This window comes from Notothenia rossii, assembly GCF_949606895.1.
Source record: "Notothenia rossii genome assembly, chromosome: 6".
NCBI classification, from domain to species: domain Eukaryota; kingdom Metazoa; phylum Chordata; class Actinopteri; order Perciformes; family Nototheniidae; genus Notothenia; species Notothenia rossii.
In genome coordinates, this window is record NC_136909.1 from 63,625,244 (window position 1) to 63,648,640 (window position 23,397).

At 39.0% G+C, this 23,397-nt stretch overlaps 1 protein-coding gene across 25 annotated transcripts in view; it reads right to left on the bottom strand.

Annotated features, from left to right (window-relative positions):
• LOC307044420 (regulating synaptic membrane exocytosis protein 1-like) overlaps positions 1-23,397 on the bottom strand; it is a gene marked incomplete at its 3' end in the record, with an annotated part of 141,083 nt that overhangs the window by 102,051 nt on the left and 15,635 nt on the right. For 24 of the 25 annotated variants that reach the window (XM_079689642.1, XM_079689630.1, XM_079689619.1 and 21 more), the window contains exons 3-4: positions 13,581-13,791; positions 10,951-10,962 (exon numbers count right to left, since the gene is read on the bottom strand). In XM_079689642.1, the coding sequence (XP_079545768.1) occupies positions 10,951-10,962; positions 13,581-13,791 (223 nt within the window). The remainder of the gene's footprint in view (positions 1-10,950; positions 10,963-13,580; positions 13,792-23,397) is intronic. The other variant, XM_079689641.1, reaches the window with a different exon arrangement.

The window sequence follows — 23,397 nt, forward strand, 5'->3', positions numbered from 1 at the left end:
TAACTGTATTGGGATTACTTTCAGAGCCATGTATTCAGTAATCAGTAACTGATTACATTTACAAAGTAACCCTCCCAACCCTGTCCGTTCGTGACGAGCGGCCATCTCCTGCATAGCTTCAGCCATGAAGGTAAGCTGCTGCTCGTGGCGTTGTAACATGACATCTTGCGTCGGCCGTTCTGTCGCTGAGTCGGCTGGGTTCATGTTGGCCAGATTGTACTGTCACAATCACAGGTAGAGATCAGAACCCAATAGCACGACTCAGATACAACCAGTGTTTTGGAATGTTCCGTTTATTCAGGTCAGGGACAGGCAGGGTCAAAACCAGGAAATCCGTCAGACAGGCAACCAAAACCAGACAGGGCAACCCTGTCTCCTAAAAATTACGTTCCCACAGAACTAAACTGCATTCTAAATTACGTTTAGCTAGAAACGTATTTTCTCCCACGTTACGTTCGTTATGAACGTATCTCAAATACGTTTATTTTCTACATATCTCCTAGAAACATATTTTCTCCCACGTTACGTTTCTTATGAACGTATCTTAAATACGTTTATTTTCTACATATCTTTGCCATTTATTGTCTTGCTTATAATAATGATAATATTCATTTATAAATATCATTTTAGAGCACACATTTGAAATCAGTAGGCGAGGCTGTAATTTCGCCAGCTGTTACTCTCAGGAGCGAGGCAGAAAATAACAGTTTTAACATGCCAAAAAGCTGCTGTGTCGTTTATTGCACCTCACACATTAAAAATAAATCCAGAGTTACGTGTTTCTATACTTCCTCTAAGAAGAAAGGACAGTAACATAAGATCTCTGTGGCTTCAGGCTTGATCGCCGTTCAAATGACAGCGTTGGTTTCCCCAAAAGTGGGCGGGGCTGTAAAGTGACGTAGATTTTACTCTCATCTATTCAAAACCATTCTATTTATTCTAACGTAAATTACATGCCAGTGTTTTATCTTTTTATTACTTATATTTGTATACTTTATTTGCTATAAGTTATATCTGAAGCAAATTATGTTTCTGAAGATGTGTAGTCAATTCCACCCTTCAATGTAGCATAAATGTGAACTCTCATTACAGGAACAATACCGGAAACAGACCTAGGAAAGATCCTCAGCTCGCTGATTGGATGTTTTAGCCGCAATGCATGTTTTTAAAGATATTACTGATTTTCTTTGAATATAAGAATGTAAATACTGAGTTGAGAGAATAGGGATTTGGGTGATGGGAGACACATCTATGGAATCACAATTTCAATAGCTTACCATCAAATGACGGATATACCTTTCTGTCTGTGATGTTTTAGAAATCAGATATTAATGTGTAGAAGTAAAACATGAGAAATAGTATAGCAATATCCCGTAAAATTATGTAAAAACATGAATAAAACTAAATATCTTCAGATGTTATACATACATAAGTGTCCTACACTAATAATACAAAGTTATTATTAGTATGCTCTGTGTACCTTGTGTGCACCGCCTACTGGTTAAAGCACGTTATTGAATTATTTTTGTTGAATAATGTTATTTTTGTTGAATAATGTTATTTGATGAAAAGAATATTAAGAGTACATACTTTCATAGGGGGAAAGTAGAAGGTCAATGATAGAAATATAGAATATAAAAAATCAAGAACATACTGTAAGTGATCTCTACAATAAAACAGTTTAGTGCTGGATGTACAAAGATATTAATATGAGGATGTGCAAAACAGACAAACTAATTAACCTTTATTAACACATTAAAGAATACTTTAGGTTAAGGTCTTCTTTCAAATAAGAAAAAAGCTTTGGGGGTATCTATCTACAGATAAATATTAAGCCTGACAAACTGCTTAATGTCTAATATATTGCTTTCCTGCAATGTTAACTATGTTGAAGCACTTATTTTAACTGATATTATACACATTAATTATACTCTTATGTATGTAGATAGTATAAGAAATGTGCAGAATATGACAGTTTAATGGTGGAGGTATACACACATATTGATAGATGTCTTGTAATTCACTGTTGAGGAACCTGTGACCCAAGATTTTCATTCATTGCATAACTACACCGTAGTTGTGTATATGATATGTCAATAAACCTTTGAAAATCTTGAAAGGGATGTGCAAAATAGCACTTATATTACTTTTTTTATATTACTTTTTAATTAACTATTAGAAGAGAATAACGATTAATGAATATACTTTATAGATATCTGTAGATAAATGTTTAGTCTTCTCAAGCACCAACTATCAAATATCTCTCCTGATTGTTAGCACTTGACAATCACTTTGCCTGAATTTTACTCAGGTGTAACTAAAGTCTGATTTAAGGACTCTGAATTGTAGTGGAGCATTACAAAGTAACAATGAGCTGTCATGTGGGTATATATTAATGCTGCCCATTATGGATACAAGCGATTTCCCCCCATTTAGTAATTACATGTTTTAAATTTGTACACACCAATTTGTTTCCTATCGCCTATACCAGGGATGTACACAGTTTAATACTGTCAACTTCTAATTTTGGGAAAAACGAAAACGTCTTTTAAAACTACAATTCCCATTAGAGACGTGCCATAGAGAACATGCTGCGAAACACAATTGCCAGCATGTGTAGTTCTGGGGGGGCGTTCGAGTCCAGTTTTGAATAGTCTGCCGTGGTTTTGTTCCATTTCAAAGAGCTTGACACTCGGTGTAACCTTGGCGCACTGCCACTCCAACATCCAAATCCCAGAGCTTGAAGATTAATCAAAATGATATTTATAAATGACTGTTATCATTATTATAAGCAAGACAATAAATGGCAAAGATATGTAGAAAATAAACGTATTTAAGATACGTTCATAAGAAACATAACGTGGGAGAAAATATGTTTCTAGAAGATATGTAGAAAATAAACGTATTTGAGATACGTTCATAACGAACGTAACGTGGGAGAAAATACGTTTCTAGCTAAACGTAATTTAGAATGCAGTTTAGTTCTGTGGGAATGTAATTTTTAGGAGAGAGGGTTGGACAGGGAGCAGGCAGGAACTCGAGATCCGAATACAGGCAGGCAGGGGTCAAAAACCGGGCAGGACAAAAATCTAGGCTAGAGAATAACACTCACTGGAGAGCTTTGCGGAAACGACAAGACAATCTGGCAAAGGACAAGTGATAGTGAGGTGGTATAAATACTGTGGGGTGATGAGGGAATGAGTAACAGGTGAGGGGAAGGGCTGGGAAGACCAGGTGAGGGAAGTGAGCTGATTACAAGGGCCTGGAGGAAGGCGGGATCTGAAATGACAGGAGAGTTAAGATGAGCCAAACCAAACAAACAATAATAGATGTGTCTAACTTGTGACAATTGATGAGTCACTACCATTTATAACTGTTGTGTCTCGTCAAATGTGTTAGTTATGTTTATGTATTTTGTCTGTCATTTCCTGTTTTATTTTGTACTTACCTCTTTCATCTCAGGCCCTGTTTCTTCCTCCCCTTGTGTGTTTTTCCCGCCATCATCAGTGTCTGCGCCCCCCTGATTGTTTCCACTTGTTCCCACTCACCTCATGTTTAAACAGTCCTGTCTCTCCCCTGTCCTGTGTCAGTTCGTCTGGTTTTGTTTCTTTTGTTAATTTTGTAGGCTTAAGTTTTTCTTAAGTTCTCTTTTTGTTGTGCCTAGTTTTTTCCACCTTGTGAGCGCCTTTTGTTATTTCCAGTACTTACTCTGTTAAGAGGGATTACCTGATCTGTGATATTAAAATGGGTTCATCAGTTTGTGTCGAGATCCTGACAATAACTACTGAAAGAGTACGTTGTTTTTAAGTTTAAAACACATGTCAATTTATGAATGAGTTATAACATTCACGCTGACCTAAAACACATTTTTCACATGAAATGCAAAGTAAGATGCAACAGAACCAAGCAAAACATTGTATTCACACATGAAGAAAATCAGGACTCAAAATAATGACTATTTAGTATGACTGATACACATATTTAAACATGAAAGCTTTTCTCAGAGATAAATGAAAGACTTGGTAAGAAATAGTGGTACTGATACTGGAAAGGCTTTGTGTATATCCTTGAACAAGCGTCCAAGCAGTCCATCAGGGTGAGCAGAGCCAAGCCAACGTGACCATTCAAGAACCTGGAGGTGTTCATCCAACAAACTCTCTGTACGGTTTCCTCTCAGTCTGCGGACATGTCCTTTGACGGTCGACCAAGCTCTTTCATTATGTTGGGTATAACTGCCAGTCTGGGGGTTCACAAACCACCTGCTGTGGTTTATGGTGTAGTGGTTGTACCCCATTTTACTCAGCACTCTCCTGTATGCTCCACTCATCACTAATAATGCTACTTCCTGACTTAACATGCCGTCTAATCAGAGGGACAAGGTGGCATCTTGATCGTTTCTCCACTAGTTTCAACACTAGTCTCCGCCTTTTGTCTTTAACTCTCATCATTCCGAAGACCCATTTCTTCGTTCTCCAGGTATGTCCAAAGCGTCCACGTGCATACTAACACAAAATAAATCATAACATAATTTTAGTTGACGACAAAATGCACACAAATACAGTAAACATTGTTGCACTTCATGTTTCAAAATGCCATACTTGCCACTACTTTTTAACATAATTTAAGGATAATTATACAGTAATGGTCCACATTGATTTTTCTTTTCTAATTCTCTTGTACAAGAAAGCCCAGTCTCTAACTGCCGAACATAGGAACTGTGTACAGTACCTTCTCCCAGACACAAATACTCAAATTAAATAGTTTACTTTATCAGCATTGTTATTACCAATGCTTACTATTTATTTGATACCAATTTGGTAATACAATTAATACAAATAACAAGTTTTTGGTTCGTTCTTCAGATATGACCGTGACATTAACGTGTAACCTCAATAAGGAACTCCAGCTCAACCAACCATATTGTAATATCTAAGTAATCATCTTGAAATATGACATTATTATTTGTAATATACACACATCTTATTGTGAGGTTAATTTCACATACACTACATAGCTTTTCAACACTACTTTGACGTTAGCTTGTCTACATAATTGATCATATCGAATTTAAATTAACCTTAGCGATGCATAAACTTACCTAATACCTAATTCATACCTAATAAAATATCTATCTAACTTACAAGGATTTGTTCTAAAATATTATCCCACTCAATGCTTAACACTGCTCTATTAGATTTTAACTTGGAGGCTACGATTAGCATTGTTAGCACAGATGTAGCTACAACTTGCTTACATGCTAACCCAAGCCTTAACATTCATTAACGTTAGCTGACTCAAAACATAAGCAACACATAAATAAAGTACTCAAATTTCACTTACCGCAAAACCGCATTCATGCACCGTCTGTTTTAAACGCGGAGCGAGTCACAATAGTCAGATATAAGCATGAAGAATAGTCCACAAGGTACCAGGACAACAAACACGGCCAAGTTCAAGTTATGTTCCCCGGATGAACTGAGCAGGCTGAGTCCCTGTAGCATCACAGAGCTGCTAGCAGAGCAGAAAGCTAACAGCAGCAGTCACCGGAAAGAACTGTCACTCAATGTGACCACGCCCTAATTTATGCATAACTTTAAGGCTTAATATAACTTAAACAAATGATGAATGGTAGTAACTCATTAATAAATGGCGATTTGTTTAACACTTTACAAGGCTCCCTTTTGGCGGTTACAAATGTTAGTAACTCATAAATAAATGTTCATAAAGAGATGCCAATAAACATCAAGATGGAAGGGGGGAGAATCAACTCAGTGAACAACAGATACCAAGGATGGTGGCTGAGGAAGAAGACGAAGTAAGCTAGTGCCAATATAAGGCTTAGTCATCTTGCCAAATAGTTAGCCATAGGTGATGTATGAAAAATATGTTATGTTATGTTGGTTTATAAATGGCTCTTAATTATTAATAAAGTGTTTACAACCTAATTAATAACCTAATTATAAACCCTTTTTGAATCCTTTATAAGGGTAGTCTTATTGTAAAGTGGTACCCTACTGGGATTCACTTTAACATATCCTTTCAAAGTAAAAGGCTCTGTTCCAACAAAGGACATTTATAAAACCAACGGATCATCTTGAGAAAAACAGAGATAAGGGGAGTCAGGCCAGTAATTCAGAATCAGACCTGGTCTAAAAACAGCTATCGGCCCGTGCTGAGCAGCAGAGTTATAGCCACATTAAAGCAGAACCCTTCACAGAAATACAGCCCTGGACATAAAAATTAGAGAGTAAAGGTGTGTGTGTGCGTGCTGGTGAAATTAACACACAACACTCTTTTATAGTCTCCTATCATGACTTCAAACCATTTCACATTGAGGTACAGTGGGGGAAGAAACACAATGCGGATAACGAGCCCTGAATATCATTATCAGAACACACTATGGGCTGCATGCTCCACATGGTTTATTATGCTTGTTAAAACTGCATTCATCTATCCCTCTGTCATCGACTTTCAAAAATGTTCTTGGAAGAGCAAGACAGCTCACTGTTTAGAGTTCATTCAGACAAGATCATTTAGTGAAGAAAACTTGTTTTTTTTCTTTTTTTCAATGTGCCGAAACTTTTGTTATAAATAAATTAAATCCAGGAACATAACCTTGGACAATATTGTATAGTAAACTCTGTATGTCCTCGTAAGTATAAAAAAAAAAAACCAACTACATTTAATTAGTTTATTATAATAGGGAGTTCTGCCATGGGAATTAGCCACAGCTAGTCCAGACATGGATGTATAGGAGAACAGGAAGCGTCAAACTACACAAACGTATTTAGGGAAAATAAATTAAATTAGATGATGTGACCTTCGAAGACAGTATGGGTGGATGTAACAGACAAGAAAGAAACCAATACTGTATTAACTATTTTACACACTGCTGAACTAGTAAAAATGTGAGCTGTAGTTACTTAAAAAATTGCTAAATGTTCCACCACTAAAATATATTTGTACTGTAAACCCCAGAAAAACCGTTACACTTATTCTCATGCTAACAGTTAGAAAAAAGTGATATGAAGACTTCAGCTCTCTATGGCAAAATCTTGTAGCTTCTTCCCTAATGGCATCTCTCCAAAAAAAATGTATGTGTCTTTACATGTGTGTATTCAGACCTAATGTGTGTAGGTTCTGTTCATGTGTGTATATACTGTGTATATTAAGCATTAAGCATTTGTATGACCCCTAAATGTTTACTTTAGATTGTAGATCACCATGTCAAATGCCTCAGGGTGGTTATTAGAATAAAGTACAACTTACACTATAGAATTTTGTGCAACATCTTCCCAGTTACTTTCCCCAAAAAACTGCACAAGACGAAACAGACTGAGGCTTCACACAGGCCAAACACTTTCACTTTAACTTAAGTGGTTAGTTTGAGTGGAGAAAGTGGGCAGGATAACTTTGCACTTTTGCACCGCTGTGCCAGAAAACATTAATCAATCCTCAACTAATTAAATTAATCCATGTCCAGCTATACAGCCAGTGCTACATAGGGCATCCCTTCTGCCAAAGCCTTCCTCTTAAGAGCCAGTGATTGTTGTACCGAGCTGTAGCAAGGGAGTGAGGCTGCTATGTACAGCACACCAAAGCACTCTTGGACAGCCATGGCGTTCAAGCCCAGCCAAGTATCATCAAAGTGCCGGTTTGGCAGCTGCCCTGAGGGAAGGCCGCCAAGGCCAAGTAAGGTTCTAAACCTGACACAACTACACAAGCAGAGGAAGGTGTTAAAGGCATGTCCGCTGGGAGCGCGTCTCCAGCAGTATCATATCGGACGATTACGCTTAACTCTCGTTTAACCAGGCCACAGGACAGAGGACATCTTTTCCACGATGATGAAGCAGGCCAACACACCAAAAAACGTAGGCGTGACAAAACCCAAAGAAACAGGACAGATAGGGTTAATTTAACATGTGTCCTCCATCAGAACATCTTCCTGGTAACTGTATGTGCTACCATGAAACAGGTTACATAAGCTGGGGTTTGCTTTGGTGCTGGGGTCTGGTTTTAATACAACCAGCAGGCACAGCAATATTTCTTGTTGTCGTAAACAACAGCACAATACACAGTATATTTTTTTACTAGGGCTGTCAAGTTAAAAAAAAATTAACGCCACTAATTATTTTAACGCGATTAACGCATGTGTATCTTTTGTCCTCGGCCGCCCCGTAGTTTCAGAGCGCATCGAGTTTAAAATATCATCTACAAGCTGATGCTGACAGCCCCGCTCCTGCCGTCCGCTTGCGGCAGACCACACTTCCAGGCACCGACTGGCCATCGGGAGGACCGGGAGGGTGTGTGTATGTGTGGCGAGAGCAAGCGAGAGAGAGAGAACGGGCACACCTTACATGTATTGCTGTTGTTAGCATCTGTTGCTAGCTAGCTGCGCTAACGGATATAAGGAGCTGTTTCAATGAAAACAGAGGAGCGACATTTCGCCGACAACTGCACCGAGCACTTGACTTTATGCAGGTAGCCAGACAGTGAGACATTGTACGAAAAGTCAGCACACTCAGCACGGATAGTGCGCGCAACATGATTGCAGCGTCCAGGCAGCTCCTGTTCGAGCATATGCCTTGAGTTGCACATAGCTCCAACGATCCATCACAGTGTCTCTCTCCACACACACACGCACGCACGCACGCACGCACACACACACACACACACACACACACACACACACACACACACACACACTTTGTATTGTATTATTGTATTGTATGAGAGAGGTTCCAGGTTGAATTGAGGCGAATATTTGTAATGTTCAGAGGACGTTGTTGTGTTTAATATTCATGAGAATTTTTGTCATTGTTCAAATGATAATAAACAAACATATAAAGCATATTTGTCCACTCATATTTTGATAAGAGTACTACAAACTTGAAAAATATCCCTCTAAGGTACATTTAGAACAGATAAAAAATGTGCGATTAATGTGCGATTAATTTGCGATTAATCGTGATTAACTATGGACAATCATGCGATTAATCGCGATTAAATATTTTAATCGACTGACAGCCCTAGTTTTTACAGTTCTTTTTTTTTTAACATATGACACAAACGAGATGTTACGTTTGGATTGTGGTTATTTTACCAAACTTTTTACTGATTTAGACAAGCGGTTTCTCCCCTTTTCCAGTCATTTTACTAAGCCAAGCTAGCATAGAATGGTATCAATCTTCTGGTCTAACTATCTGCAAGAAAGCGAACATTCGTGTGTTTGATAATAAACTTCCAATTTATTCAAAAGTTCCGGAAATGGTCCAACCTTATAATTGCTGTACATTTAAGTGTTCATTGCATTACCCTAGCACAGTGTTTCTCAAAGTATGGTCCGCGGACCACTGGTGGTCCGTTAGCGCCCCCTAGTGGTCCGTGAGTATATTAGTAACATTTCACTTTTGAAATACATTTAAATTGTCCACACTCTCGCGGGAATATCTCCGCAATGGAGCGAGCTTGACTTTCGAATGCATGATATAGCCCAGTGCAACACCTTCGTCACACATGTTGCCACTTGTTTGTACTATTTCCAGGCGATTTGTAATCTGTTCTAGAAAAACTGTTTTTTATTTGTATTTCAAGAAGCATATAGAACAAACAATGGATGTATTTTAAGAACATTTATCCATGCTTAAATTAGATTTATATGTTTTAGGAGTTATATAGAGATTATATATCTAATATATGCATCCAATGAAGCTTCATCGTATGAAGTCTGTTAATGATCAGAGGTTGTTGTTGAGGCTGCATAAACGTTTTTTTATTTTTGTTTTGTAGGCAGACCATGCAGGCCAGCCCGATGGTCACCAAGGTTCATGTTTTAATAGCATTTTTACAAAAAAAGCCCAGGCGAGCCTAACATGTGAAAAAATGGCTTAGGCCTCAGAGAGTTAAACTTGGGCCTGCAACCATAGTTTTATTGTATTTTGTTTTTCAAATCCACAGCGAAGGTTTGTGTCGTACTCCATGCAGTGTAATTTGCATTTTGTTATAAACTGTTGGAATGATAAGCAGGCCTATTGTTTCTGCATATTTGGGGAGTTAGGTGGTCTGCGAGTGTTTTTTTATTGGTTAAGTGGTCCTTGGTATGAAAAGGTTTGAGAAACACTGCCCTAGCAGGCAAACTTGATTTCACAATTCTTTCAAAGCTTTGAGAACCAGAAATGAATTTCCATTCAGTTATTTTCTCTAATAGTTGAGGCATTAAAGAACTCGACCACTGAATATTTTGAGTAATGTAACACTTTTAGCAACAAAGCTAACCGCCCAAGATTGTGAGTATGACTGTCATGCATGAATGAAAAAAAATCAAGATTCTCAGCAAATTAGATTTCATCTCGAAGGCAACGGTATGGGAAAGTCTTCAGATCCATTCAAACAAGCTGCTTGCAGAAATCATAGACTGTATAAATGGCTGAAATTCAAGGTACAGCTTACCCCAAAATAATGTTGAATGTGTTTGTCTATATCTGAGGTCCAGATTGTTTCCCTGCATCTAATGCATACTCAGAATGACTTTAGTCTAGGGAATGGATTTATTTGGAAATGATTAAAGTATCTAATTACATGGCTTAGTTGAATACTCGATTCTGATTGGTCAATTTTAACATGTCAGAGGTTGTTCATTTTTCGCTGACAGACCGCTGCTAAGGAGAACAGACAATTGCTCAGGAGAATCAAGGGTCTATATGGGTCATATCTATCTGCAGAACAAGTCTTGTCCCTTATTTATTAAAGGAATTATGTTTTAAACTGTTAAGGCTTTTGCTACCTACTACTGCCTCTTCTTATTCATCTTGTTCGGCTTGTGAAAATAATAGACACATGGACGGACAGAGAGAATGATACACACATACACACTGTCTGGACACATTCAAAAAGATTGTCTTAAAGGTTGCAGGCAGAGTTATGTAGTCCAGAAACTGAAAAGAAACTCACCACTTTGTCCTCCTGCAGCCCAGTCAGCCATCCATGTGAAATGAAAAGAAAGACAGAGAGAAGGTGAGCAAAGATGATATCTGAAAGCATGGTAATGATACGACAGCCCTACAGTGAACAATGTAATAAGCAGAATCAGAAAACTAAATGTATCCTGGGTGAAATGGGTTTTATGCTCTCTTAGAGTAAGAATTTACAACAAAAACATAAGATTAAATAAATATATGTATATAGATACAATAAATTAAAGTAAAATGTCCAATAAAATAGAGAATATTAATGTAAATATAAGAAGCTTTTTTTTTTACATACATAGATACTGTATCTCAGTTTTCAATAATTTTATTAATAAACAATTTTTATTTTAAATAATAATAAAAAACTACCATTAAGATCATTAATTGGACATCCACATTTGATGACTGCCGCTCAAAAACTGCATTTCTTTGTTCTCTTTTGTATTGCAAACTCGTTGCCTTTGAACCAGGAGAAAATGGCATACCACAATATGAAGGATGGGGATGTTATGGAAAAGGATACACTCTAATGTTTTGGCTGACGAACCCTTAGAACCTGATCTGCGAGAGCAAACCCCGACAGGTGGTGCCACTGCTCAGATTGTGCTCCAGTGCCAACAGAAACTAAATCATTCTGCTGCAACGAATGTCAGTGAGCATTTTATTTTAGGTTAGATGCTGTTTCTGACAGAAAGCTGGTGTGCATTTCTATGTATTACATTTTTACTCGGCAGTCGAACAAAGGTGTGCTGGAGACTCTCTTCAGGATCCTGATACTAAACTAGAACCAGCAGGGCTAATCTTACTAATCAACACCACTTTGTGATTTTTTAAGCTTAAATGGAATCGGCAGAAGTACAAAGCAAAGTACATCACGGTCACATGACTTCACGTCACCACCGCTAAGCTAAAGGCTTACTTCTTTCGGCATGATGGCGTTAAGTATTTAGAAACTTCATAGCAACCATTGTTTTTATGACACATGTGGACATTCACCAGTGGAGTGTTTATCCTGACATATTTTATGTCGTATGGCAAAACAGGAAAATCTCTTAAGCTTGTGTTAATCGCAGATCTTATCACCACGTTAAAAAAACATTGACTACTAGACGCAGGAACCGGATGTGGTAAAATGCTAAGTCTTTTTAGGTTTTAAGACTCATTACTTTACCACTCTATGTGGAATAAAATAAAACGTTGTTGTCGTGTTAATTTCGAGCTGTAAAGGATTACAGTGACTGCATAAGTGCACATCAACTACACTTTGTGTTGGCTCGGCCTCAGTAGCTCACACGCAATGCATCCTGCCAAATGTAGTCACTGTGAGCAGGAGAACTCTAAATCTCACTAATTAAAATGTTGTTTATTTTTAAGTATAATGAACACATAGAAATGTAAAAATGACAAGCATGAGAAGTTAGAGTTTAGAACAGAGAGTGGAAGGCTTTGGCAGAAGTGTGTGTGTGTGTGTGTGTGTGTGTGTGTGTGTGTGTGTGTGTGTGTGTGTGTGTGTGTGTGTGTGTGTGTGTGTGTGTGTGTGTGTGTGTGTGTGTGTGTGTGTGTGTGTGTGTGTGTGTGTGTGTGTGTGTGTGTGTGTGTGTGTGTGTGTGTCATTAAATGCCAAACTGGCGATGTAGGGGTGGGGAATGGGTGGAATAGGGGGACGTCACTTATTTCAGAGGAAGACTTGTCTACCGATGCCAACACACACACCTCCCCCCTGCTGTGTGTGTATAGGGCACCTCCGGACCCCTGGGAGAAAGAGGCAGAGTGGGAGATCACCCCCTCCGTCCACAACTCAGTGTAATGCCCAATTAACCTTTACCAGCTCATGCCTTGGTCACACACACATGTACACGCATTCACACACAAGGGTGGAGGCACACATAAATACACAGTAACACACACAGTGTTGACACAGTATATATCAACACACATGCAGAGCAAACTATACACTTGCTTTTTCACACATTAGGTCACACTTAGAGTATGCTTCATGGCTCATCACCTCCACCTGAGTTCCTATACCTGAGACCATCATATAGCGGAATCAGACACAGTTGCATGTGTGAGAAGTTTATTAACAAGGTTTGAGAGGGATTACATGTAACTGGATTAGGTGATACAAAAGTAAAGTCACTGTATTCCCTTGGATGGAGATCACTAGCAGTATTACAACGTTTCTTTTAGTTTAAAGAGGCCCTATTATGCTTCTTGGGGTTCTCCTTTTCCTTTAGTGTGTTGTATAGGTTTTTGTGCATGTAAATGGTCTACAGAGGCTAAAATCCACGTGTTCCCTCCAGAGGGAGTTTCTCTCCCACACACTCCCCCCCTGCCTGAAACGCCTCCATTGGATGTTTAATTATTTAACATGATGACATCACTATGTTACACTCACGCTTCTATTGGCTCGCACTCCAACACATGGTACATAGGCTAAGAAAAAAGAGGATAAAATAGGCACAAAAATAAGAGGAAATCTAAGCCCCCCAAATTCGCCAAAAATTGATTATATGATATCATTTGATAAAGATATGATCATTTATGATTTCACAGGCGCCATTACGCTGACACACTGTGCTCCAACGTCACCCCAGCTCTGGCCTCTCTTACCGTGTTGGACCGCAGCGACACTCGCCCCCCGCAGCGGGCGCAGAACTTGGTCTGGCAGTACGAGCACAGGTTCCCGCAGCCGTCTGCGAACTTGGTCTTGTGGCAGATGCCGCAGGTTGGGGCGTCGTCCCGGTGAACGGTTGAGCCTGCCGCCACCGTGGCCTGCCGGATCACCGTCTCCCTGTAGCTGGACAACTGCTGCTGGATACCTCTAGAAGACAGAACAAGTAGAAGGAAACACATTAGTATTGAGCCAATGAGCAAATACACAAACACGACTCATAGAAACCCTAACCCTAACCCTACTTTGTACAATCAGTTGATCCATAAGCATTAAGGAGACAATGCACATTACAGTAGATACAATTACATTAGAGTAGATTAGATTAAATTACTTTTGATTTTTTATTACGATTCAACGTTATTGTCAATGCTCACAGAGTACAAGTGCTGAGAGAACGAAATGCAGCGAGTAGTACTGTTAGCCCGTTTGCTAACACTACTACTTTTCGTGTCAACACTTGCGATTAGGACGGTGGCCAGTCTTTACGAGTTGACGTTTTCTTGTTGGTTGAGAAACATTGACTCATCACATGGCCATAGTATGAGCGTACTTCAGACATGGTGTGACCATGTAAAGCTTTACTTTAGCATCGCCATGATTTGAGCCAGATGCTACATGCTAATATGCTCACAATAACATACTGATAATTGACGTTGACCATGTTCACATCTTTATTTAGGTGTTAGAATGCTGCTTTTGAACGGCTCTTTGGTATGAACGAAGGGAACCGAGTCGTACTTGGTGAGAGCCGTTCTTTTTATCGTTGGTTCACTGCCTGCCATAAATCCACTCGCATTTAAAGGAACTTGCTTTCCTGAATGCAAATGTACACATCCTGCTTGAGTAGTAGTTTGGCTGGCTGAGAGATGAAGCAAGTTATTCATTTTTTCTGTGAGTAAGAGTAGATTTCTGACAATACAGTCAATCATTATCCTGGTGATTATTTTGCAGATAAACCTATTAACCCCGCCCTTTGAAAAAAAAACTGCTCTTTTGAACGACTCTTTTGAACGTAGCCATAAGATCCGACTCCCTTCAAAGGGCCGTGATTCCCATCACTAGCTACTACTGTAATAAGCATCAAGAGTGAAGTTAAGCTGAGGCTGAGGGGAATTTCTTTAATTTTGCTGGTGTTTAGTTGTAAGCCAAACTATGGCTGAGCAATTAATTACATTTTATTAACATTTAAAATGTTGGCCTCTGTCTTTTATACAGAATAATGGAGATACAACTATTATTTACTTGCATTTAGTTACACCATTATGCTCTTGTTATGTCTTGTGTTATAAATCAAACAGAATATTGCATTTAGTAGTTTACAGTATGCAGTCGCTGTACAATATGACATAATTGTTTTTTTGTTTTTATGTATTTTATATTTAAATATATGTGTGTAGATATATATAGTGATATTTTATTGATTTGTTTTATTTATGTATTGACAAAATAGCATGTCAAGTTAAAAACAGACAGTAAAAAACAATAAAACAGGTTTTAAAATGTATGATGTTTCTAGAGTCAATGAGCAATTGTGTTAAATGACCGTGATCTAAAAATTGCCAATGAATCATTTTGATTATGATTTTCTCGACACAATAAAGCAGCCCTAAACAGTGAAAATGGAAAAATATATTATTGAAAGTTAAGGAACATCTAAATTCCAGATAATCAAGATAGTCATTACGGTTCATCCTCTGGGGACCTGTAATTCTGTACCACATTTAATCGCAATTCATCTAAAGCAAGTAGCAGTCATTTTAGTCCTAACCAAAAATATCAAAATCATAGAAAGTGGATCACAAAGGTTTTGCCGATTACGAGTGTATAGAAAAGTCATGGCAATCCACCCAATAGTTGTCAAGACATTTTGTTGGACCGAAAGGTGTGGACAAACCAATTGACAAACTAAAATAAAAAACAAATGTGTTTAGAAATACAAATTGTTCATCTCCTGTAAAGAAATGGATTGAGATCATGACTCCAAACCACTCTTTTGATCCAATAGTATAAGCATTCCATAGGAATTCAATCAACTTTGAATCCCACAAGTTAAAGGATGATCACATGCGAGAAAAACTAGATAGGAATGTTGATTGTAAATAATAAATAAATGAGAGGGAAGCGTAACTAGAGAGCGAAGGAGACAATTGTTGCATGAAGGCCAGTCGATAAAATGTTCTCTGTGCTATTTGTGTGTGTTTTGTTTTTTGTGTGCGCTATTGTTTCAGGCCGCTTTGCAGAACTCTTCAAATCAATAAGAGAAAGAGAGGGGGAAGAGTATTGGTTTTATCTGAGTCGCTACAGTATGTTGATTTATTGGATTTCACACTATTGAGATTGAGGAGAGAGCAAATAGAGGGGAAACAGACCAAAGAGACAATACTGAGTAAAGAAAGAGGAGAGGAGTGAGGCGAAAGTGATAAGAAAGGAAGAAAAACATGGAGAGGTGTGGAGAATTACCCAGATATGGAGCAGAGATGTGGTGAGTAGAGACAAATAGACAAAATAGGGAAGCAATCAAGGAGAGGAGGGAATAAGAACAGAGCAGTAAAGGAGAAAAGGAAACAATTGGTGTGAGAACAAAATAAAATAAAAAATAAACCCACTTTACAAGCTTTTAAAATGTTCTTACAGTAACACTGCCCAGCATTAAAGGACTACGGAGATAGGAACCAATGGAGGGTGGAGTAAAGGAAAGAAGAGGTAGATGGGGTAAAAGGAGAAGAAATAATAAAGTATGAGATGTTTAGAAGTGAAAGTGATCCCCTTTAAATATGAAAAAAGTGATGAAATCAAACATATGAGTCAGTTTACAGTAGATGCCAAATATAACTGCCAACAGTCATTTGACAATCAATCCAAAATGAACAAAGTTAATAAAATCAAGTAAGAAAATAAAAAATACTCTTGACCTTAACTAACATAATACAGAGTATTGACGAAAACATACTGGACTACGAGTTCAAAAATGTCACTCTCACATTAAACCTCTGCCCGGTCCGTCAACCTGCCCTGATCAATAAAGCTGGTTACCCTCCCGTGATATTAAAAGCCTTTCATATCATCTGCTGCGGCTGCACACGGTACTCACAGACAGGGAGTCAGCGGCGCAGCTTCCTCCCCCATCAGCCCAGCCGTTAAAAACTACAAATCCCATCAGTAGAGGCACAAGAAAAGGAAGTCCAACATCCAGTCGTTTGATAGATAACCCGACATTGCTTCTGTGTGTGTAACGGGACAAACTGTTCATCTAAATACAGCCTGAAGAGCCTTTAAAGACTCAGAGGACCCGGCGGGTGAAACACTACTCGCCCAGGAAATGTTAATACCTGCCCACAAACACACACACACACACACACACACACACACACACACACACACACACACACACACACACACACACACACACACACACACACACACACACACACACTCATACACACACACACACACACACACACACACACACACACACACGTTTTATTTTGTAATCACACGAACAATCATGCTAACCCACCGCTGATATGTTAAGTGCACACACACAGACTTCTGGGTGAGCAGTAGCCAAAGGTCACGGTGAGGTCACCTGCTGCTGCAGCACCACAGGGGTCACTTCCTGATCCTGGCTCTCACTGTGTATGTCCCAACCCATATCAGTGAGTAACACTGATGACTGGAGCTATTGTCATTGACTAAATGTTTATTGATCAATACTACATTGGCTGTTTATGGGAGCTTTTAAACTGAGTTGAATCTGGTTATTTTGGTCATATTCCACATGAATATTATGGGTAAGGTTTTGATTCTGGGAAGATGTTAAACAAGCAGTGCACCTCAGACTTGAAGAACATTGGCCAATGCTACAGCTCAGCTTACAAAGCTTAAAAAGGTATGGAGGACATTTCCAACACTACCCAAAAATGTAAACTGACAAACCCATTACTTGCAAAACCTGGATGTAGAACACCAACATGGAAAAGAGAGTAGATGCCTTTGAAATGCGATGCTGCAGCAGGATCCTTGGGGTGCCATGGGAAATGCACCCTACAAACAACTCTGTGAAACAGGAGATACAGACACTGGCGGGGTTTTCTCGAAGTACTGACGGAAACGGCTAGACGGCCAAAGTGACAGTGCTTTGGACACATTATAAAAACAAACGAGATTTTAGCAAACACGTCATTTCACGGTTCAGTGGAGGGAATAAGAGGTGCAGGAAGGCCAAGGGGAGAATGGCTGATGGACATAAAGAGGTGGACGGGAAAAATAAATGTTCTGTCGAATTGCAAGTTACAAGCTGGGATTAAAAAGCACACATCTTTTATTTAAAATGAAATGAGTGGAATTAAGACGGAGGAACGGACACTTTGTGATATTGGGCTGTATGAATGATAGTAGCTTATTGGTTGAACATGGGTACTGCTAAGAAATTGTGTATAATATTGAATGTATTTGCTAAGAGCGTCAAACAATACATTGGTTTTGTGTTTCTAGGTTCCAACTTGAGGGAGTGATCAAAGGAATTCTTCCATTCCGTAACACATTTTCACAGATTATTCCGACATCCCATTAAAGCAGTAAACATGCTATATCTTGCAAGCTAACAAAAGTAGACATTATTTGTATAAAGGGTTCTTCCTTGGCCCTGTCAACAAAGTTTCATCAAAACTGGCCAAGTTGGCTTTCCGTAATCCTGCTGCGGTAGACGAATTGCAAAACAGACTAACTGGGCCAAAGACATAACATCCCCCTAGGAGAAGGTTATTCTTTCATCACATGCTAAACAGTATGGAGTCTAAAAGTCCTCACTAAAGTATATGGTTGCCTGTCAATGATAATTTACATGTGTAACTGTTATCATATACAGGGAATCAATCAAGTACATCTCTGCTAATTAGTAAACCACAACAAGCCGTCAAATGAAATGTTGCAGGTACGAAAAAAAATGCCGGGAAGAGGGTTTTGGCAGATCATTATGAGAAGGAGACATGGGGAGGTTAAAGCGAAGGGAGGAGAAGGATAGGCATAAAGACCGGGAGAGAAATCAGAGAGAAATGAAACAGAAAAGGAGCTCATTAAGAGGATGCTGGGAAATATCCATATTCAAATGTAGTAAGAAACAAGGTTAAAGCAAAGTGAGCACACAAGCTTCAATAAAGTTTTCATCAAAACAAAAGATGCAGTTAGATAGATAAAAATAGACCCTTTGTGTGTCTATGTGGATGAATACATCAGATTGTAAACAAATGGCCCACATGCAAAAACATCATTTACATAAAATGTTTTTGAACTAAACACTGAACTGACTCCACATAAAGAGAGAAGCTTTGTCTATAGGACAATGTGAATGAAATGGTATTGTACACCAGATAAACGCTGCAATGATTCCCTGATCATGTGTCTGAGGTACTGAGACGCCCAAATCATAGTTTTCTAACTAAAAGAGGAAACATTCCCATGAGTCAATATAACTGTTATTAGGATTCTATTTAATAAAGTGCTTTTTGTCTAAATTTAATTCAAACTGAAGATGTAAATCTTTCCAATAATGGGTTCAGAAGTGTGTATAATATTTTTCAAGAATCTCATTTCCAAAGGCAGCAGGGCACTGTAGTTTTTAGTAAACGTTGCTGAGAAAACTGTGTAGGAATGAGTCCTTAACCCAATATTAGTTAGTGTCAGTGAATACCCTAATGATAAATGTCCGAAGTTTCTATGTGTCATAAAAACAACGCTTGCTAACGAGTGGCTAAATTAGGCTAATGATAATGAAGGCGGACATTAGCTGCCTTTAGCTTAGCGGTGGTGACGTGAAGTCATGTTACCGTCATATAGTTTGTTTATACTGTAGCATTACGTTAGCTATCTTCTTACAACTATAGACATTTTTTAACAATTCTTAAACTGATTTTTTTTAAAATCTGTTTCAGTTTAAGAGTTATATGCTTAAAATGAGCTAGTTAGCGAGCTAGAAGTCATTGAACAGTCTTGATTTTGTTTATATCGTTAGCCATATAATTCTGGCGATTTATGCTTCAGCTGTTGTAAAAGTGTTTTTAATAAGTGTGGATTATTCTGATGAACAAAATGTGTAATTATCATAAATATGTGTTGGCAGAGCTTATTTTCTGGAATATTACAAAATGCCATTGGAAAAATCCCATTGGCTCTTTGACAAGGAACCCCTTGCAAGGCTAACTTTCAGTTGGTCCTACAAAAACACGTCATCACTGCACCACTCTATAAAGGCACCTGTCACCCAGTGCAAAAGTAAGGCTAATTGGGGTGTTTTTAATAGTTTTGTCGCAAGGTTTGAGGGCAAAGACGCGGGTGAAAAGGGAAAGTAAGAATACAGGTTAGAGGATTAGAGGGGGTGGAGTGGCTTCTGGGCTAACTTTATGGCACTGTGACAGAGATTATGTTGCACCGTAACTCAAAGCTGGAAATCACATGGACCTTTACCTGGCAAGGACAAATAGAGAGGACAGCCGCACATACACACCCAACCATCTTTATTGTGGGGATATCTCTTTTTGGCATTTACCTTTAAAGTATTTAACAGCCGAAAATACAGTCTACATTTTGAATAATGCACCTGAATTAAGATATTAGTATAAAGTAACAGCAAGACGAGTCCTTGTGACTCTAGTATATAAAATCTCCCTTCTATAACACAGGTAATTACAGTTTGATGGAGGCTTTTTAAAGGTGTTCATGAAGGTCGCTGACCTTTATGCTCTCTCCCCTGTGTGTGTGTGTGTGTGTGTGTGTGTGTGTGTGTGTGTGTGTGTGTGTGTGTGTGTGTGTGTGTGTGTGTGTGTGTGTGTGTGTGTGTGTGTGTGTGTGTGTGTTTGTGTGTGTGTGTGTTGTATGGACTAAAGTTAGCCATTCAATTAAGCTGTACGTCTCTCAAGACCCCCTAATCAAGCCCCATGCAGAGACTGGCATACAAACATATTCTGTAAATAAACACACATATACACAAAAACACGAACACACACACATGCACGCAGACATTAAACTACCAAAAAAACACGGTATGCCATCTATATTACTATGAACGCACACGGTAGCTTTCTTTGAGATGGTCATACCAGGGTTAGATCAAACTATTGTGCCAAAGGGACACAACAGGCTGTGACCCCTACAGTCTTTCCACATTCTGCTGGAGACTGCTGCAACACTGATTTCCATGCGGTTCCATTTAGGCTATAATTGAGGCCCTGCATCTGCCTGGAATTCCAATGGGTGTCTAAAGAGAGCTGGATACATAGGTTCATGTTCATTCCTATGGAAGCTGCTAAGTACTGTAGCGCATAATGCCGATATGGTTTGATTCCCGAGTACAAAAATACAGAGATGTTAGATATTCAAGCATTCGTACTGGCCGTTGGTGGCTGGGTGATTAACAGATATATCTCTCCCAATGTTAGTCAAAATGAAAAAGTATTTTTGGGCCCAAAGAGACTGACATGGAAGTCGTAATACAAACGTTTGGCAAAAAATGTGCTTGAACGCCAGGATCACTTCCTGGAGGTTTGGGCGTTCCATGCTTTTATATTGACTATCCACTCAAAATAATGTTGCAGGGCAAATTGGATGTCTTTTTTGGCCATTTAAAGATGGATCATATTAATTGTGGTAAGTGCAGTAACTGCAGTAAGAGCTGTAATGACAGGAAAAGTAGTAACGGCAAATCTCCTCAGTGCTATCTTCTTCTTGGCAAACCAGTTAGAGGTGCATAGTCACCAGTTAAACTGGATTAGGGAATGAAAAAGGAGTATGGTTTGTCACCAGGAATGCTAAACCAACAGTTTGGCAGTCTCAAGTTATCGATTACATGCGGACAGTCTACGACCCAAACGGACATTGGGGATAACGTAACTGGCATCGAAGACCATACATCATAGCACTTTTAGGCATTCTCAGTTATGGAATACGAAATAACACCAGCCTTAAAAACACATTTCATAACTCCACGTCCCAATTAGTGGGGATGATTTTAAATCTACACTTAAAACTCACTTCTTCTCTCTGGTCTTCCAGTCCGAGCGGAGCACGACTCCTGACATTTCCCTGCTGTGTGTGATTTTCATTGTTGCTGTTGTAATTTGTTGTCTTTTGTTTTGCTATTGTAGTAAAGTGTTTTTATTGCTTGTACAGCACTTTGGCTCGACCAAAAATCGTTTTAACATGTGCTATATAAATAAAACTTGATTTGATTTGATTTGATGATGCTTTCTGCACACTTTGACTGACCATACTCAGCAAATATTTCGTTTTAATGAGGATATTCTCAAGTTAAATCCAAACATAATCTCCATTCATTACCACTTTTGACGTCCTCCCATTTCTTTTGGGCAAAGTTTCCCTTTAATTTTCACAATTGCTTCCCAAAATGATTTTGGACAACTCTCTCCCAGAGCCTGAATCCTAAATCAAAGCTTAAAGTTCCAGTCAAACAAATCCAAAAAAGTTAAAGACCCCGGCTTGGCATACAGTGGATGTGTCCAAAAATAAGGTAGATAAAGTAGCTGAGTCCTTGAGCGTCATTACTGCTGCTAAGCCAAACGCTGGCTCGGCCTCCCCCCCCTGGGCTTTCATAAAGCAGGGTGGCATCAGGATGAGATCGGGAGCCAGCTTCCACTCTCTCTCTGTAGTGACTCAGTGCCTCTATGGCCGAGTATGAGTCATTCCTCCAGTTCCTGGATCGATATTCAAAAAGCAGGCAGACATGAATCAAATAACAATGAGTCAGTGTCGGAGAAAATCACCTCGAACGGCTCGAAGCCATTTAGAAATCAAACACTCTGTCTCTTTGCTCTCCAAAACGTATTATTTTTAAGTAACTTTGGTCTCTTGTTTCCCAGTTTTGTTGTGTGATGTTTAAACACACACACACACACACACACACACACACACACACACACACACACACACACACACACACACACACACACACACACACACACACACACACACACACACACATAGGCGCTTACTGTAGAGGAGCCATCTATAAAATTGATTGGAAGTCATTCTGTGTCCTATAATAGACGAGTATTAAAAAAGTTTCCTCCCTCATGCTATTTGTGAAATTGAATGGAAAGTAGAATGCATGCCAGAAGTGGAAATGGGTTTCCGGTTCGCATCAATTGTGAGTGCGCGTGCGTGCATATGGAGAATGCATTTGTTTGCATGCTTAAAGAGCAACTTCCAGGTTAAAGACACCTGTGAATAAATGTGTAGGAAAATGGTGAATACATTAGATTTTCAAAAAGATATACAGAAATATACACTACAGTGACATCTGGCGTCGTTTTTGCAAGAAATGTTCACTTCCGCATAAAAAAGCTTCGGCACGTGACCTCCCGCGTGTGACGTAACACGGGGGACACAAGGGGGAGAGCGGCCGGTGTAACGTATTAATAAACATGGATCCCAATGCTAGTTTCGACACAGAAGACACAGAAGAAGTTGAACATGAATATTCGAATGCATATGACGGACCACAACCTTATAATTATGAGCCTGCTAGGCGTCCAAGAGACCAGGAGCAGCCAAGGATTAGAAGAAATAACGGCCATCGGAGAGAAATTGAGCTGTGGTGTGAGGAGAAACAATGGAGAACTGGGCAGCTATCTTGGTGAGGGACCGGCGTTAGCTACAGAATGTTAGCTAACGTCACATCAGAACATTGTGAAGTTAGCTATCATATATCAGGCTATAACTAAAGTAGCATTGATAATAGAG